Source organism: Lygodium microphyllum, chromosome 11 (assembly GCF_053477565.2).
Source record: "Lygodium microphyllum isolate KBCC chromosome 11, Lygodium_microphyllum_v1.1.10, whole genome shotgun sequence".
Lineage (NCBI taxonomy): Eukaryota > Viridiplantae > Streptophyta > Polypodiopsida > Schizaeales > Lygodiaceae > Lygodium > Lygodium microphyllum.
This window is the reverse complement of record NC_141145.1, coordinates 116,580,090-116,599,105: the sequence shown is the minus strand read 5'-3', so window position 1 is coordinate 116,599,105 and position 19,016 is coordinate 116,580,090. Positions and strand designations below refer to the sequence as shown.

Genomic DNA, 19,016 nt, shown 5'->3' with positions numbered 1-19,016 from the left:
AGTAATATAGATATAGATTTGTAGTGTCTCTGGGCCCCTTACAACCTAGGGCCGGACGGATGTGCGTGCGCTGGGTCGGTGCTTCTTCTCCAAGTAAAATGCTCGGGAACGGCCCCCCCTCCATTGCATAAAGCATTTTCCGCCATGGCAGCCTCACTCCTCTTCTGAGAAGCGTATTCCTTTCCTTGCCTCGCCAAGCCTTCTTCCTCACGTATCGTCTCTGTGCTAGAATGCATTCGCTTAGCACCTCCACTCCCGCTATAGCCTCCTTCTTTCTGGACATATCCCAGCCCACGCGACCTCCTGAAAGCTTTGATCCTGCACGCGGCTTCAACCCTTGCCCTGTGTCACCAGCAGGCATTCCTTCTGCTGCGGAGCTTCCTGGTTCTCGTCCTCCTCCTTCACCATGCTCTGGGGTTGCCGCCATAGCCGAGGCTCCCCGGGGGTCTTCTACGTGCTTGACCTGCGGACTCGTACGGGCATCTTCAGGTAGAAGCCTTCCCTCGCCAGCAACAGACTTGTCCTCCTCCCCGTCTTCTCTTTGGTCTTCTTCCCCTTCTCTTCCTCTTCCTCTCCTTTCCTCCTCTTCCTCTTCCTCCTTGCTTTGTCTCTGTATTTGACCTGCTTCTTTCTGTTTCGTCACACAGTTTCATCGTCATCATGCCCCGGGGTTGGCCCTGCAGAGGCTCCCTGGGGACTCGCACGGATCACATGTTCAGCTTCACGTAGAAACCATCTCTTCCCTTGCCATGTTTCCCTCTCCTGTCCTCCTTGTCGTCCCTTTTCCATGTAGAAGCCATCCGTAAGCCTTTCTTTCCTTGCCACCCTCCCTTGTCCCCTGGCCTCCTGGTTTCTCACTCCATTCAACTGCTTCCCTCGGCATCCTCACTTACTTGTCTCACCCTTGCTTCTTTACCATCCCGTCCTTTCCCTCTCGTTCTACTGCCTGTGTAGTTGGCATGATCCACCTCCGATCATGGAGCGTTGGACCGCTCTTCTACTACGATTATGGTTTCAATCACATTATTTTCTCTATTTACGAACGTAAATTGTCCAGAAGGTCTTATTTTCCAGTTCCAAGTGAAAGTCGTGCGCTCTCGGAAGTTTTCAATATGGAGGAAGAAGCAGACATGGTGCATCCAAAGGAAAATGAAAGAAAAGCGGCAGTCGATCAGTCAGGACAAGATGATGATGCAATATTTCAGAGTAGGAAGGCTATACCATCACAGTCGGGTCTATTTTCTAAATGGTTTACTGGGAGCCGCAATTGCACAGCTGTGGACCACAGGTGTATCGCTGCATTGTTGCTGCTAGCTTTTGTTTTCAGGTCGCTTGTTGCAGATCTTAGGTTTATATCGTCTCAGTCAATGCACCCTACTCTTGAGATCGGTGATCGCGTGCTTGCCGAGAAGGTACATTTTAATGTTTTTCCTTTTTTGAGAGCACATCTTTTCACGTTTGTTTTATCTCAGAGCTTTCGGATAGAGGCATTCCATTTGTTTTTGTTTCACTTTCAAACTGCATCGTCGTAGGGCAACAGTATGAATTGCCTTTGCACGTATAATTTATTCGTTTAGCCATGATTTCGAGCAAAATCAACGAAGTCTTAGTTTGCATTTCATTCTTAACTCAACTCCTCATAAGAATCGTATGAAATGCCTTCATGCCAGCCGTTTCCCTACATCATGGTAGCTGCACACTGCCATTTCCTGTGCCCATTTTGCAACATGTAAGGTGGGCAGTTAGGCAGTGGAAACTTCTTGAAACTTGCATTTGCTTTTTAAAAGTTTAGCTCATGATTCTCCATGGCTTCAATCGTTAGGCTACCTCAACATTGTGAAGGCTAGTGGCAGGCACTTCTATGTGTAAAAAGAAGTGCCTGCCATGATAACCGAAATATAGAGAAATGGCTTGTGGGGGCTTGGTTGCCCTTAATCTAGCTTTGAAGCCAAGGTTGCAATGTAATTTGTTGGTTTTATTCCCTGAAAGGCCATGCTATTGTAATGTTTGACGTGCACTTTTGGTGAAAACTATTGAATGACCTGCCGCCTCGCTTCCTCCTTTTCAGCTTTCTTTTATTGTTTGTTTGTCTAAGCATGTTTTGTCACTCGGAGATACATCGTGGCTAGTTTTTTTGGTTCGATAAGGAGGCAATTGGGTCAAACTCTTACTTGTAAAGCATCATTGAGTGTTGTAAAGACATTGTTTTTACTCACATATGTATCGAAGTGGTTTGCCTTGCAACATTTGCTCCTTATGCACCAAACAAGTTACTTTTGAAACCTAGTATATTCCTTTGTATTCGACTTTGTGGGATGATTATGATTTAACTAAATCATTATCACGTAGGCTTGGATGAAGAGGATTTTTGATTGATCTTTTTTTTTTTGGTTCTTTATTTTTTGTTTCTCCCTAGATTGATGCCCTTATCATTTTTACTTGGAGTTACTAATTCTTTACAATAGAATATTTCAAAACACTATATCGGTTTAAAACATGAGCAAATTGGTAGAGCCACATTGTCTCATAGAGCAAACTGTAGCTAAGTTGACATTTTGTGATTGGGCTTGTAGAAGCATTGGCGCATTGAGAGAGAAAGGGGGAGAGAGAGAGAATATTTTGGGAGTTAGCACAAATGAATGCACTTTATCAAGACAATTAATTCACCTTTTCCTAAGTTCACTTCCTTTATCAAGATGATCAAGTTACCTTTCCCCTAGTGTTTTGTAAGACAGCTCACATGGGGTGCCCATGAATGTTGATATTTTAGAGGTAAATCTAAGCGGCCTAAGCGTAGAGATACACTTGTAGCTATGATCTACTTGGTAATTTGGATTAATCTGCAGTAGGCTAAAGTTAGTTTATAATAGATGTTGGTGTGTCTCAAGCAAAGTCATTCACATGCCTTCAAGAATCTCACAAAGCTTATGGTGAGGGAAGTTATCATTGACATTTATTGTACAAAAGTTGAGCATGGATTGCATTCTAGCAATCATCGCTATATTTATATGTGCAAAAATTTAAGCATGGGTTGCATGTTGACTCCTTTTAGCCCTTGGGCAATTTGTGGTCTTGTTTTATAATTGTAGATCAACAAGAATGGGCTATATAATTTGAGATATATGCTTAATACACATCCTTCCATGAGGCTATTGTGCATTTTAGTATATTTGTTGGTCATGTTGCGGAGGACAAAAAGTAGTAGGACTTAAAGTATGTTGCTAGAAGAAGCTAGTGAGCTAAGAAAGATTCTCACTCATGATTTCATGAAATAAATAAAGTACCAAGTGGGAGTCCACCTGTTGGGAGACTGGTTGTTATAAACAATAGCAAACTAACAATCATTGCCAGTTTTAGTAGGCAACTCATTACTTCAATGCATGATAAACAAGTAAGCTCATTTGTGGATTTGCATTGTTTGCCTTGCAAATGCTCATTTTTAGTTTTATGGCACTAGATATAGGAGATGTAAGTGAAATGTCTGCCTAGTATTCAACTTGCATACGAAACACAACACAAGCTACATCCATGAATATAAAGGGACTAGACATTAGACGAGCCTTTCAACTATAGAGCCAAACAAGCTCACCCTTGAGCTTGGGAGTTAGTAGCACTTCAAGTCTTAACCATGTCCTAAGGATGGGCATCCCATACCAACAATCCACACCATTTTGATGTATGGACACATTTGTCAATGGGCCAAGAGTCCAAGAGTGGTGATCACACAATTACGTTGACAATAGGGCCTTGAGTTCCATAAATAGGAGATGGTTGCCTTAACCTCGAAGTGCCCATAGTGTGTTTGCTTTAGTCACTTCATGACCAGTATGACCGATGCTACTAGTGTCTATTAGGAAGGGTGGAGATGCCACCAAAAGCATACACTCACCACATCAATTAGTCCATGTGGACCCAAATTATATCATGGTCATGGCTATATGGAGCAATCCTCCTATAACATTTCAAGGATGTAAGAATCTAGTGGGCATTTGCAAGGGTTAAGAAGCCTAATCAATTAGGGTTCAAGTTATAAGTATATATAAGCATGCGGGCTAAAGCCTATAGCTAAATGCTTAGGATTATCATAAGCAAACACAATCTTTGGAATACTAAAATTTATATGGAGATTAGTGTTGTGAGACACATGTGCAATGTATATCTTAAAGAGAGATGGTAAGAATCGGGTTTTTCTTTAAAAAATATCATTTGCTTAGAATTGTTAGTGACTTAGATTATGATGATTGCTAATTCCTTTGGGCAAACCATAGAAGAGTCCCACAAAGAGCAAATGATCCCTATTAGTATTGTTCACTAAAAGTGAATGTAGGTATGTGTGTGGCTTTTAAGGTTCTTAAAAATTATGTTAATAGATTAGTGTACTTGATGTAATGCATTGAGTTGCTTATGATCATTGTTAATATTTCTATTGATCCGTTGTAATACATCAATCTCACATAAATATTGTATCAAGTTTTGTTCCTACTTAATGCATTACATCAAGTCGCATTGGAATTTTGTTAAATGTTATAGCTAACTTTGTATCAAGTTGTCTAGATTTTTTTCTAAAATTTCAATAAAGTGTGACCTAAAGAAGTATCAACTTTCCAAGGCTAAGGTCTAGCATATACTTCAAAGGGCGGTCATACAAATTCATATTTGGAATTAACTCAAATATCTTCATTAACATGCATACATGATTTGCCTTGATAAAAGTAAATTAGTCTTGAAGGGACATTGGACACTCTTTTTCTTTCTCTCTCTTTGTATCTCTCTCTTTGTAGCTAGTGTATGGGCATTTGGATCGCTATTACTTTTTGGGCTACTCATTTCATCTTAGTCTCATTGCGAAACTCCATTTTGAGGACGTGACAATGCCCAGAGAGAGAGAGAGAGAGAGAGAGAGAGAGAGAGAGAGAGAGAGAGGAGGGGAGGGAAGGAGGGAGGGTGAGAAAGCATTGGCCTTGCTTTTATGGTAGCGTATAATAAATTGACTTTAGATCTAACGACCACGAAAGTTTACTTGGCTGAATTCTAGCTTTAGCATGGATTCAAACCTCTTTGGGACTGTTTTAGATATCGTTAATTAAGATGACAAGTCTAAGGTTCAACAAGGCCATGTGACAAAGCTCACATATTAGCATTGAAACCAATCTTCCTCCTTGGATAGGGTGGTCCTAACTTGATTTAACACTTAATTACAGCAATCAACAAACTCACAAAAATGAAATGTACACTTTACCATACCATCTTGGACATTGGACACCTTATTGGCCCTAAAAGTGGTACCCCTTTCGGTATTTCTTTAACTTATATTGCAATTGAATGGAGTACAATTGAGATTTCGTAATCTTCTATGTTGATCCAAACGCCTCTTGTTGTTACAAATGATCAATAAGCCTTTAAACCAAATTTCTTGGTTTGCTTGGGGATTGGCCTTTATCTTGTTCCTTGTGAGACAAATTTAGCCCCAAATTTGACATTGACTGGTTGACCTCTTAAATCTCCTTGAAATTCCTCAATTTCAGTTATTGGCATTCAAGTCCTAAGTCCTCTATTTTGAGTACACATCTTAAGGTGGTTGTCAAACCCTAATTTTTGCTCTAAATTAGGGTTAACGGCGGCGATTTTTCAATATCCCCATCTCTATTGACTCAAATGATTGGATTCTGTTGGGATAACTTGAGAGATGGATGGGAAAAATGAGAGTGCTATAGAGAGAGAAATTTCAGAGTTTCATTGTAAGAAATGTTGAAAAACTATTGCTGTCCTGCTCAAAGAGCCACGGAAGCTATCACCTACAACTCACGACCACCATAAAGATTGCTGCCCTCTCTGTATGCTGTCACCTGCACTAGAAGGACTTTGGTCTGCTACCACTTGCTCCTGGAGGGCTCCAAATTGGGGTCACTTGTTGTAGGAATGGTCCCTATTGGTTGCAAATCGCATTAGCAGCATCTCCTTGCTCTCTAACATCCTCCTCCTCTCTCAATTATTAGAATAGACTTTCACTAGCCCCAAAAACATTTTTCACACTTGTATGGGTAAGTTTTGTTAAGTGGCAGTCTTCTAATCCCAATTTCTAGCAATATTCAGCTTTTTAAATAAATTTTCAAAATATTAATTCTAAAAATAAATTTAGAAATTATTCTATGTTTAGAAACATAATTCCACCAACCATTAATTAAAAATTTTAGGCCAATTTGTCTCCCAAGTGTCCTTGAGGTATTAAATAATTAATTAATGCCTAGTTTTTAATGTGATCACTAACATTAGTGGGCAATAAATTGGTCTAGGCATTAAATTTGATGCCAGGTACCACCTAGTACTTGTCAGACATAACTTATTATAACTTTTGTCGGCACCCATTCATATCTTAGGGTCTTGGGTTCAACATTGTGCAATCATCCCTTTGAAATCCTTGCAATCGTCCTCGATTGTATTATAGTTTGCCAAATGTATCCATTGTCACTACTAGAAATATATGTTGGCATCGTAGTCAAGCAACAAGTACACCTATTGTATCACTAAGCTCATGCCCTTTGCGTGTTTGAAATTCTAGTCACTTGAATGAATGCATTGGTACTACTGGAAATATATGTTGGCATCGTAGTCAAACAGCAAGTACACCTATTGCATCATTAAGCTCATGTCTTTTGCATGTTTTTGAAATTCTAGGCCTTTTTTCCTCTTAAGCATTGCGATGCTCTATACTTTTATATTGTTGTAATTCTAAACTAATATGCAACATTGCATCTAGTTGACTCGCCCCTCATGTATACTTGATATGCTAGAGGCACTAGATGCATTGGGCAACATTTTTGCTTGCATACTTTGGACTATTGCAATGTGATTGTGCATAGGAATTTGTATATTACCAACCATAACAGGATACATTTTTTCATATATAGCATGCATTAATAGTTGCATTTTTCCTCATGCAAGCATTACTAGATACATTTTTCTCTCATGATTAGCACTATACAGGTCATTTGCATGACCAACACTAATACCACGAGTCCCAAACACAATGGGCTGTATATATGCATTGCTAAACTTGCCACTTTGTGCCCTAGCATCATGCCAACATTGCTACCATCATTGCGCGTATGCCTTGATGTCCAAAAAATATTGGATTGGCACTTCCAAGTTGGCCTTGCATATGTATCAATTGCCCCATTGGCATCATTTGCTTATGCTTACTATCCACATTTAGAATGTGATGCTATTGTATTGGCTTTTATTTGATGCATCTTGTTGTCCCAAAGCTTAAAGCTCTTGAAGGCGATTTTCTCTTCTTGCCTTTGCCTGCCTTGTTTTAAGGGGTATAAAAAGCTCATGAACTAAGAATCATTTGCCAATTGCATAAACATTTCAGCTATTGTCCCTAGCTGATCTTTAATTCGGTCATCAAATTTCTCTTATTGGTCATCTTCTTTAAGAGATGCATGATCCATCTCTTGTCCAATTCCCTCATTCTCAACTTGTTGCCCATGCTATATGTCTTATCCAAGATCAGACAATATATTTTTCCGAACACTTTGTGAATTTTTAGATTGAGAGGCATCATCCTTGCTTGATTCCATATCACTATTTGAAGGCATTCTTGTTGTAATGCTTACCTGAATACAATTTCAGCACTAGAAAAAGGTTTTTGGCTTTCAATCAGGTGCTTTGGGTCAACCAATTCAAGGGATTTGATGGTATCCCAGTAATGGAACCATGAAACTAGCCTTTCTCCTTGGATAGGGTGGCACTAGCTTGATTTAACACTTATTACAGCAATTAACAAATTCACAAAATTGGAATGTCCCGTTCGGTAAAATTTTAACTTATATTGCAATTGGATAGAGTACAACTGAGATTCCTTGATCTCCTTTGATTCAAATGTCTCTTGCTGTCACAAATGATCAGCAAGCCTTTTAACCAATTTGCCCCTTGGTTTGCTTGGGGATTGGCTTTCGCCTTGCTCCTTGCAAGACAAATTTGGTCCCAAATTTGGTAGTTAAATCTCCTTGAAATTCTTCAATTTCCGCCATTGGAATTCAAGTTCTAGGCTCTCACTTTTGAGCATGCATCCTGAGGTGGTTGTCAAACCCTTATTTTTGTTGTAAATTAGGGTTTACACTAAAGATTTTTCAATATCTCCACCTTTAATGACTCGAATGATTGGATTATGTTGAGATAGGTTGAGAAATGGTTGGGGAATGAGAGAGAATGCTCTAGAAAGTGAAATTTTAGAGTTTCATTACGAGAAACATTGAAAAACTACTGTTGCCTTACTTAAACAGCCATAGAAGTGGTCACCTACAACTCAGGACCATGAGAAAGATTACTGCTCCCTCATGTATGCTGTCATGTGCATTAGAAGGACCTTGGCTTGCTGTCACTTGCTCCTAGAGGGCTCCAAATTGCTATCACTTGTTGTAGGAATGGTCCCTAATGGTTGCATATCACATTAGCAACATCTCCTTGCTCTTTAACAGCCTCCTCTCACAATTATTGGAATAGACTTTCACCAGCCCAAAAAAGTTTTTCGCACTAGTATAGGCAAGTTTTGCTAAGTTGCAGCCTTCTAGTTGTTAGAGAGTGACACTCCTTGGACATGCAGGTACAATTTTCAGCAAGCAGTCCACGTAGCAGGAGTGCAGGAAGTAAGGCAGATGACATGTGGCAGATTGGCTAGGTACAGGTGAAACATGGTAGGCAGTCAGACATCAACAATCGGATAGCAATCGGTTGTATTTAATGTAGTTTACATGCATGTTTTTTCGTGTTTTTCCTAGCCTATTTATAGGCCTTGAATCCAGCAGTTTTGATCAGTTGTTTTCATAGATTTCAGGTTGCAAACTGTGGAGATTGCTCTCGGGCTGATTGAGATTGAGATCTTTGAGGTAGAGACTTAATGCAGATATTCTCTTTGTACCCGTGTATGTTTCTGCATCCTTATACAACATTCTTCATTGCAGATTTTCTGTGTTTCACTCACTTTCTCTCTCTTCTCTCTCTGTTCACTCTTTTCTTGGTCATTTGCTTCCACATTGCTTCACTTTGACATGGTATCAGAGCATTGAAGGATTGACCTAGGGTGGACCCAACTGAAGAGGAGATTTCAGCACAACACAAGGTTGTGTTTTAGCGTTCCAAATGCGAGTAGGTGGGCTGCGCATTAAAGCAAGGCTGAGGCGAGCGTGGGCGTGTGAGAAAGGAGAAGATTTGCTGAAGCTGCTGTTGGTTTTCGCTGTCAGAGAAGGAAGAAGGCTACATTTTGGATCTTCAAGTGCAGATTTTGCCTTTTCATTGCCTCAAGCGGGTGAAAATGGAGAGGGGTGAGCGAACCAGAGTCCTAGCAGGCTGTATTCTCACAGCCAGAGGGGGACTGCTCATTGTGTTTTGTGCAGGCATTGTAGGTGAAGATGTCTTTTGAGGCCGAGCCAGAGTTTTAGGTGATCATGGATCGGAAGGTGCTCGTCTTATTGGCTCTTCCATCAGATCAAAAGCTCGGCGACGAGAATTACCACCACACGTGGCTGGTCATGATACTTGTCATTTTGGAGTCCTATGATTTGACGGAGCTTGTTACAGAGGCTATTCATCGTTCTTCGCGATATGAGTTTAGACTTTCTTTTAGTGATAAGGTGTTGGCAAAGGCTCAAGCACATTGGGATAAACTCAGTGCTCGCATTTGCTCGTTTTTATTTCTCATGTATTACAATTGTTCTCTCTCATATTGGGCATTTGACAGTGGCTCAGGAGATATGGTTGGAGCTTGATCACATGTACGATTGGACGACTGTCATGAAGCAAGTTTCTTTGGAAGTGCAGATGTGGGCGATGAGTGTGAACAAGTCATCTTCTTTGCGGGAGCATATTAACGAGTTGAGGCAGCTTTAGATGCAAGTTTAAAACGTAGGAAAGGTGATAACTTTTGAAGACATGAAGATAACTCTTCTTTTACGGTTACTGCTCCGTTTCAGTGGTTTTTATTCCGCCTTGATTGCTTTAGGGTGGTTTGAGACTCCTCGGTGGGAAGAGTTGGTTTATATGGTCTTGGACCAAGAAGAGCAATTGAAAGGTACCAATGCTTCGAAATCTGAGGCCTTGGTTGGTTAGTCCTTTCAAAAGAAGGGGAAGGACCAAAAGGACGGCAAATCTAAGAAGGACAAAGAAAAGAAGTCTACTTGTCAAATTTGCGGCAAAACCGGTCACTAGAAAAAGGATTGCCCCGACAAGGAAAAAAAGGAGAAATCTTTAAAGGATTCTGGCGCAGTGGTTGCTTTCTCATCAATTGCTTTCCTCCACTAGAAGGTGGTTGAGGATTTGACCTTAACAGCCTCTGATGCTACGTTGATGGTCCCTTACACTCCGGAGTAGATTGTTGACAGTGGTGCTTGTGGCATATGACTCCTTCAGCAGGTGTTACTCATTTGCGGCCTTTCCATGGGCAGATTCTCATCGGTGACAGTTTGTCTATTCCTATACAGGGATGGGGCAACATGCATCTTATTCCAGATGGACATGGTGTTGCCCATACATCTGAGGTACTTTATGTGACGGCCTTGGGGTACCACCTACCTTCGGTGCACAAGATTTGTGCCCTCGGCCTTTTGGTCGAATTTGATGAGGATGCTTTTCAAATTCTTGATTGTGGATCGAGATAGGTTCTTTCTTCAGGTTACGAGGAGAATGGAGTCTACAAGTTGCAGTCTTTGTCTGTCTTGATTTCTCTTTTTTTTGCCTCACAAACTCAGTCCGAGCTTTGGCATGCTCGGTTTGGCCACCTCAATTATGATTACCTTCGGAAGGTGTCAAAGGGACGGCTTGTTTGAGGTTTGCTAGATATTGTGGTGAGCCAACAGCCTTGTGTATCCTACCTTCATGGGAAGTAGACTCATGATGTTGTTCCCAACAAGGCTTCGAGGTGGTCTTGCGCACCCTTGGAGCTTGTTTCTACTGATCTCTTTGAGGAGAACCAATCAAGTCGGAAGTTGGAGACCTTTCGATTGGATAAAGATAGAGGATTTGTTTCTAATGAGTTTACTCATTTTTGTACAGATCGTGGTATTCACCAGGAGTTTGCCAACACAAACACCCCTCAAGAGAATGGCATCGTGGAGTGGAAGAATCACAGTGTGATCGAGATGGCCCGCATCATGATGGAGCATTGACAAACACCTCAATGTTTTTGGGCTGAGGTTGTGGCTACTGCAGCTCACATCCTTTATCGTTCCCCTACTTCCACTGTTGTTGGCATGACTCCATATGAGGCGTATTTTGGGTCTAAGCCAGATGTTTTTTATTTCAAGGTGTTTGGGTGTGATGCTTGTGTTCACACCTCGAAAAGACATCGGGACAAATTTGAAGCGGCTTCTAAAAGACATGTGTTTGTGGGCTATAGCTTGTAGTCTCAAGGCTACTAATTATATGATCCTATTAAGCGGGATGTCTCCATGAGCCGTGATGTTCAGTTTGTGGAAGTTTCAGCCATAGAGGGGGTGTGAGGAACACCTTATTCTTGGAGGTGATGTTCAGTTTGTGGAAGTTTCAGCCATAGAGGGGGTGTGAGGAACACCTTATTCTTGGAGATCTCGATGATAGATGGGCCCCAATGATTGTTCCTCTAGAGCTTGTGTTACACTAATAAGGTAATTTATGGGAGACAGGTGCGAGGGATGACCGTCCGGGGGCCTTGGGCACCCGAACGGGGTCAAGGGGAGCGTAGAGGGTAAGAGAGTCTAAGAATAGTAGGACTCACCTGAAGCGGACGGCTGGAAGAGGAAACGGGGAGAGAGGAGCCAGTACTCGTCTAGGCGAGGTTGGGAGGTGAAAGAAGGAATCACTCGTGCCATTTTATACACGCCATACTTCTTACTTGACGGTCGTTAGGAGTTTAGCTACTACTCGTCATACACGCTATATTGGTATCAGAGCCGCCGGGTCCTCACGAAGAGTCGTCCGGTCCTCACGAAGAGCCGCCAGGTCCTTACGAAGAGCCGTCGGGACACGTTAGTCGTCATTTTTTTGTGTTAACAAAGGCGACCACGACAGACGGGGGCAAAACGGATTACGTTTATCGTCAACATTCCTGCGGGCGATTACGATGGGACTAAGTTCCGTTTTAATCTTTAGTCTTTAATCTTTTGGTTCACACTCTGTGCTCCCACGTGACGTGACAGGAGGTGATTAATTACACCTATATCTAGCGCTCCTGCCGACAGGCCGTGTTCCCAGCTGCCTCGTTCTTCTTGCCATCTCTACTTTACAGAGATCATGGACTTCTGTTTTATTGTAATCAAGAAAGTACCCCAACTTTGTACACATTTCTTATATTTGCTTTCCAATTCTAGTGTATTAATGGAGGGGAAAGGGAGAGAGGGGGTAATCGAGGGCTCTAGTTCTGGGGACCACCCTATGGTAGATCCCCATGAAACGGAGATACAAGAAGAACAATGGGAAGAATTTTTTGCCACATGAGAATAATTCGACGATCTAATTGCTTGTGTGCAAGCATAGGGGTTTCAAATGGAATTTCTAACTCAAACACTCACCAAAATAAAATCTCAATTAACCTTATTACTAGAAAGGGATAAAAATAAGCTAGAAACCTCGGATATTCCATCTTCATCGAAAGATTTAGATGTGACTATGCGAGATCCTAGGGAACCCCACCAAAAGTTGAGGGATGACCCAGTGTTAAAAGATATGAAACCCCCTTAGTTTCACGGGGAGGAAAAAGATAGAAATAAAGACACTATCTTTAATTTTCTCCAAAAATGGGAAGATTTGCACAAACTTAAAAATACTCCATCACATCTCCAAGCGCTGGAGGCCAATTTAACTTTGGGGCCAAATGCATATAAATGGTGGCGAACCTTAAAGGAGGCAAATAAAATACCTGAAACTTGGGCTCAATTTGAATTGGTCTTTTTGAAAGAATTCCTTTCTGAAAATGAAATGGAAAGAAATTGGGAAGATTGGGATTATGTCAGACAAAAGGGAAGACCCCTGCTGACATATCTGGAGGAATATCGTGAGATAATCCTCAAATTGGAAGGAATAGATGAATTTCAAAAGACGAGGATTCATAAGGGGACTAGATAAGGCCTGTAAAAAGGAAGTGAAAAGAAGTTCACCTAAGACGCTTGAAGAGGCAATTAAATTTGCATTAATCAATGAAGATAGTACGTATCCAGGTACACTCACTAGTCTCACTAATACGGAGCCCAAGACTAAAGAATTGGAAACCTCAAAATTTGTAGGCAAATTTAGAAGGAAAATGCCATTTCTTAAGGGCAAGAAACAACCCTTCGAAAAAAAAATGATATGTAAGGCCAAAGTTAAGTCAAGATGACTTTGATAAGGCCAAAAAAAGAAAGACTGTGTTTCAATTGCCTATCCCCTAACCATGCTGCTTGGAATTGCCCTCAAAGGAAAAAGGGAGAAGATAAAGGAAAGGATAAGGACAAGGGCAAGGGAAAAGAAAAACAAATCCATGTAGTGCATGCCTTGGAATTAAAGGGGCATGAAAGGTATAAATCTTTAGAGGTCTTGCACAAGGATGTACAACATAGGTGTTGTATGTCAACTTCTATGTGGCAGCCTACTTTTGGGCCACATGATTTAGTTAGAGTGCATGGATTGATAGCTGGAAAGAGGGTTAGAGTCATGATTGATGACTCTGCTACCCACAATTTTATAAATTATGCACTTGTCAAAAAATTGAAACTGCCCTAACAAAAGAGTGGGCATCAATATGTTGTTCGTATGATGCAAGGTCAGGATAATAAAATATGGGATACAATGGTATCCAATTTGAAAATTGAGATCCAAGGATATAAAGATAAACTTGATTTTCAAATTATGAATATGGAAAGAGCCGATATTGCTTTAGGGAGGGAGTGGCTATGGGGATTGGAACCATCCTTAAAACGTAGTTATCATCATAATACACTGGAATTTGAAAGGGATGGTAAGACTTTTGTGATTCAAGGTGAACATGAAGTATCTGATAATCCTTTGTCGTGTTCCACTGAAGACTGAAGTTCAGAAGCTGATAAAGAAGGAAGCTTGTGAGGTATATATATTATGGTGTCTTCCTGTACAAAACACTTTTACTTTCTGTAATATTAAGTAACAAATTTTTTATGTTTGTGAGCTAAATGTGAGTAATGAATTAAGTGGTTTGCTAGATGAATTTAAAGATGTGTTTCCTTTTGATTTACCAAGTGGCCTTCCACCAGATAGGGGTGATGTAAATCACCCAATTGACATAGATAGGGATACACACCCTATTTCTAAACCACCTTATAAGTTAAGTGAAACACAGCACGAAGAAGTTGAAAGACAAATTAAGGATTACCTTGATAAAGGGTTTATACAACCCAGCAATTCACCTTGGGCTTCGCCAATTTTATTGGTAAAGAAAAAAGATGGTTCTATGCGACTTTGTGTTGATTATAGAGCACTTAATAAGATAACAGTGAAGAATAAATTTCCTATGCCCAGAATGGAAGATCTTTTTGATTAATTACAAGGGGCAAAATTCTTCACAAAGATAGACTTAAGATCAGGCTATCACCAAGTAAGAATTAAGTCACAAGATGTTTCTAAGACAACATTTCGTACTAGATATGGGCATTATGGTTTTTTGGTGATGCCTTTTGGCCTCACTAATGCACTAGCTACCTTTATGAAGTTGATGAATAGTGTGTTACGGTCCTATCTAGGACACTTTGTAGTAGTCTTCTTGGATGATATCTTGATCTTTAGTAAATCAAGAGAAGAAGATTTGGAACACTTACGATTAGTATTCCAATTGTTAAGAACACATTCCCTTTATGCGAAGAAAACTAAATGTGAATTCTTCGCACAAGAGGTCAAATATTTGGGGCATATTATCTCGAAAGAGGAAATCAAGATGGATCCAGAAAAAGTAAGGGCAATTATTGAATGGCCATCTCCAAGGAACCTGGAAGAGCTGCAGATCTTCCTAGGATTATCTGGATTTTATCGTAGATTCATTCGAGATTATGCCAAAATAGCTGTTCCAATGACAGACCAACTTAAAGAGAAAGGGAAGAGCTTTAATTGGGGAACATACCAAAATGAAAGTTTTCAAAAACTTAAGATAGCTATTGCTACAGCTCTAGTACTATTAATTGTGGATCCCAATAAACCATTTGTGGTTGAAGCTGATGGATAAGGCGATAGGCGCGGTCTTATTACAAGAAGGTTGACCAGTTGCTTTTGAAAGCAAGAAATTAGACAGTGCAAAACATAATTATTCTGTTTATGAGAGGGAGCTGTATGCAATAGTACATGCAATGAAGAAATGGAGGCACTATTTGTACGGTGCCAAACTTTTAATCTTGTTGGATCATGAAAGCATTAAGTGGCTTAATGACCAACCGGATCTACAAGGGCGTTAAGCCAGATGGGCCGAACTCCTTCAAGAGTTCGACTACGAAATAAGGTATAGAAAGGGGAAGTACAATATAGTGGCTGATGCACTCCGTAGAATGCCCATCATAAATGAATTGAGTTTTACTTAGTTCACTTCCGATTTACTTGAATCTTTGAAAGGGAAATGCCAGGTTGATCCGGCATATTCCAACATATGGGAAGCAATAAATAATGGGGATCCAAATGGAAGAGCCTCCACAGAGGAAGGAATATCTGAGGATGTTCATCAAGGAAATGGAGCATCAGGGGTTGCTCAAATGAGATTCAAGTGGAAGAATTTTACCATTGATAATGGTTATTTACTCTACAAGGTTAGGGCATGTGTCTTGAAAGATGAAGAAATAAGGCGCCAGATACTCTTTGAGTGTCATGATACCCCTAGCGCGAGACATCGAGGAGTTAATAAGACTTATAGTCTTATTAAAAGGCAGTTCTATTGGCCTGGAATGAATAAGGACGTCCTTGACTATGTGGTCAAATGTAATAAATGCCAGTTTAATAAAGCTGAAAGATTGAAAATGGGAGGACTTCTCCATCCATTAGAGATTCCTTCGAGAAAATGAGAGAGTATCTCCATGGACTTTATTGTTGTGTTACCTAGAACATAGAGGGGGCATGACTCTGTGTGGGTGATTGTGGATAGGTTAATCAAAATGGCTAAGTTTATTCCAACTTCAATTGGTGTTAAAACGCCAGAATTGGCTAGATTGTTTGTAGAGAACATATACCGATTGTATGGCCTTCAAGCAAATATAGTTTCCGATCGGGATAGAAAATTTGATAGTCAATTTTGGCGTGCTGTATTTAGGAAGTTGGATACTAAACTTTGCATGAGTACAGCGGATCATCCGCAAACTAATGGGCAAACTGAAAGGGTTAACCAAATCCTTGAAGATATGCTTAGGGCATATGTAAGTAAAAGGCACACTAATTGGGAAGAGTATCTACCGATAGCAGAGTTTGCATATAATAGTGCCAAGCACTCTTCCACTGGATATAGTCCATTTATGCTAATGTATGGGTTTCAGCCCAGAGCTCCTCATGCAGTGGGATTGCATAAGGAAAAGGTTCAGGCAGCCAATGACTTTTTGGAGGATATGAATAGTATGTTAAAATTTGCTCAAGAAAATATTAAGAAAGCTCAAAATCGAGCTAGAGCTTATGCAGATCCTCACCGAAGAGACATCTCCTTTGAAGAAGGAGAATTGGTCTATCTTAAGGTGCCTGAACAAACTAAAACCATGAAAACGGGACGATGTCCAAAGCTTTCACCCAGGTATTGTGGTCCTTTCACAATACTTAAAAGGGTGGGAGAACAGGCTTACAAGCTCCAACTACTTGCTGGTAGTAAAACACATCCAATTTTTCATGTAAGTAAGTTAAGGAAGAAGCTGGGCGATTTGGATAATCTAATCTTAAATGATAATATTGAGGGGCTATTAGATAGCCAATCTAATCCACATGAACGAGAAAGAATATTAAATATTCGTAACAGACGAACAAGAAATACTATTTATCAAGAATATTTGGTCAAATGGAAAGATTGTTCAGAAGAAAGCTCAACATGGGAGCGAGTAAGTACCCTAAGGAAAAGGTTTTCCAATTTATAGTTGGACCTTCCAAGTATCGTTTTCGAGAACGAAACCGATTCTTAAGGGGAAGGAAATGTTACATTAATAAGGTAATTTATGGGAGACAGGCGCGAGGGATGACCGTCCAGGGGCCTTGGGCACCCGAACGGGGTCAAGGGGAGCCTAGAGGGTAAGAGACTCTAAGAATAGTAGGACTCACTTGAAGCAGACGGCTGGAAGAGGAAATGGGGAGAGAGGAGCCAGCACTCATCTAAGAATAGTAGGACTCACTTGAAGCAGACGGCTGGAAGAGGAAATGGGGAGAGAGGAGCCAACACTCATCTAGGTGAGGTTGGGAGGTGAAAGAAGGAATCACTCGTGCCATTTCATACACGCCATACTTCATACTTGACGGTCGTTAGGAGTTTAGCTACTACTCGTCGTACACGCTATAGCTTGTCTCTCTTGAGGATTATTCTTCGGATGAGGAGCTTGGTTTTCTGCCATCGGATTCACCAATTGCTCACCTGTCGTCACTAGGCATTTCAAAAACTTCAGCAGATGGAGAGCGACGAGGGGAGATCTGGTCTCCTCGTTGGGCTTGTGACACTCTTCATGATGCAGGGATTGAGGGGGTCCTTGAGGAGTGGCAGCGGTAGAATGACCTACGGTGTTCTCGGAGGAGCCAAGCACACCACACTGAGCTTGTTTACACTTATTATTATTTGATGACTCGTGTTATGCAAGATTGGGAGTCCACTTCGGTAAAGGAGGCTTTACAGCATGATCATTGGCGGAAAGCGATGGAGTAAGAGCTAGAGTCAATTGAGAGGAATGACACTTGGTATCTTGTGTCGAAGCCTCCTCATTCCAGGATCAAGTATTGTAGTGATGGCACATTGGACAAGCACAAGGCCCGCCTTGTTGCTAAAGGTTTTGCACAGCGCCCAAGCATTGACTTCCATGATACTTTTGCCCCTACAGCTTGGATGGCCACTATTTGCGTAGTTCTTGCCTTGGCTAGCCATAGGCAATGGCCAGTCTATCAACTAGATGTGAAGTCTGTCTTTTTGAATGGAGAGTTGAAGGAGGAGATCTATGTTGAGCAGCCTCTAGGCTTTCGTTCTTCTGATGGTAAGGTGTGTAGGTTGCGGAAAGCTCTTTATGGCCTTAAGCAAGCTCCTCATACTTGAAATGAGAAGATTGACTCATTCCTCCAAGAGAAATTAGGATATCGGCGTTCCAAAGCCAACCCTTAATTGTATGTATACACCTCAGATGGAAGTCGTTTGTTGTTTGTCCTTTATGTGGACGGCTTGATTGTGACAGGTGACCATACTCAGATGGTCAGGCAGACGAAGGTAGCACTTCGTGAGAAGTTTGAGATGACGGATATGGGACTTCTTCACTTCTTTCTAGGTCATGAGATCTATCAGACTCCAAGGGGGATCTTTCTTTCCCAGCAGTGGTATGTATAGGAGCTCTTGGCTACGTGTGAGATGGAGGGATGCAAGTCTCTTACGACTACTATGGACCCGAATTGGAAGGCTACAGCTCATTCCAATTCTCCTTTGGTGAATGCTACCTGTTATAGGCAGTTGGTTGGTTCCTTGATCTGGCTTCTTGATACTCGTGTTGACTTATGTTATGTTATAGTTGTGTTGACCGGGTTCATGAGTGAACCCAAGATGGTGCACTGGCAGGCTGCTTAGAGGATTTTGCGGTTTCTACGGGGGACTTTTGATTTTGGGATCTATTATCTTGCTGGTACCAGTGCTACGGACTTGGTACTTACAAGTTGGAGTGATTCAGATTGGGCTGGTGATGTGGATTATCGGAGGTCCACGATAGGTTATTGTTTTACCTTGGGTGTTGGTGCTGTGTCCTGGAGCAGCAAGAAGCAACCTATGGTTGCCCTCTCTTGACTGAGGCGGTTGCCCTCTCTTCGACTGAGGCGGAGTATCGGGCGGCGTCTTCTACTACACG

The 19,016-nt window shown here is 41.2% G+C and overlaps 1 protein-coding gene across 2 annotated transcripts in view; it reads left to right on the top strand.

The window, feature by feature from the left end:
• The first annotated feature begins 71 nt into the window (after window positions 1-71).
• LOC148029268 (chloroplast processing peptidase-like) overlaps window positions 72-19,016 on the top strand; it is a 32,188-nt gene continuing 13,243 nt past the window's right edge. Inside the window, exons 1-2 of one of the 2 annotated variants that reach the window (XM_087688037.1) lie at window positions 72-489; window positions 1,075-1,412. In XM_087688037.1, the coding sequence (XP_087544163.1) occupies window positions 231-489; window positions 1,075-1,412 (597 nt within the window). In that variant the 5' untranslated portion in view covers window positions 72-230. The remainder of the gene's footprint in view (window positions 490-1,074; window positions 1,413-19,016) is intronic. The other variant, XM_087688036.1, reaches the window with a different exon arrangement.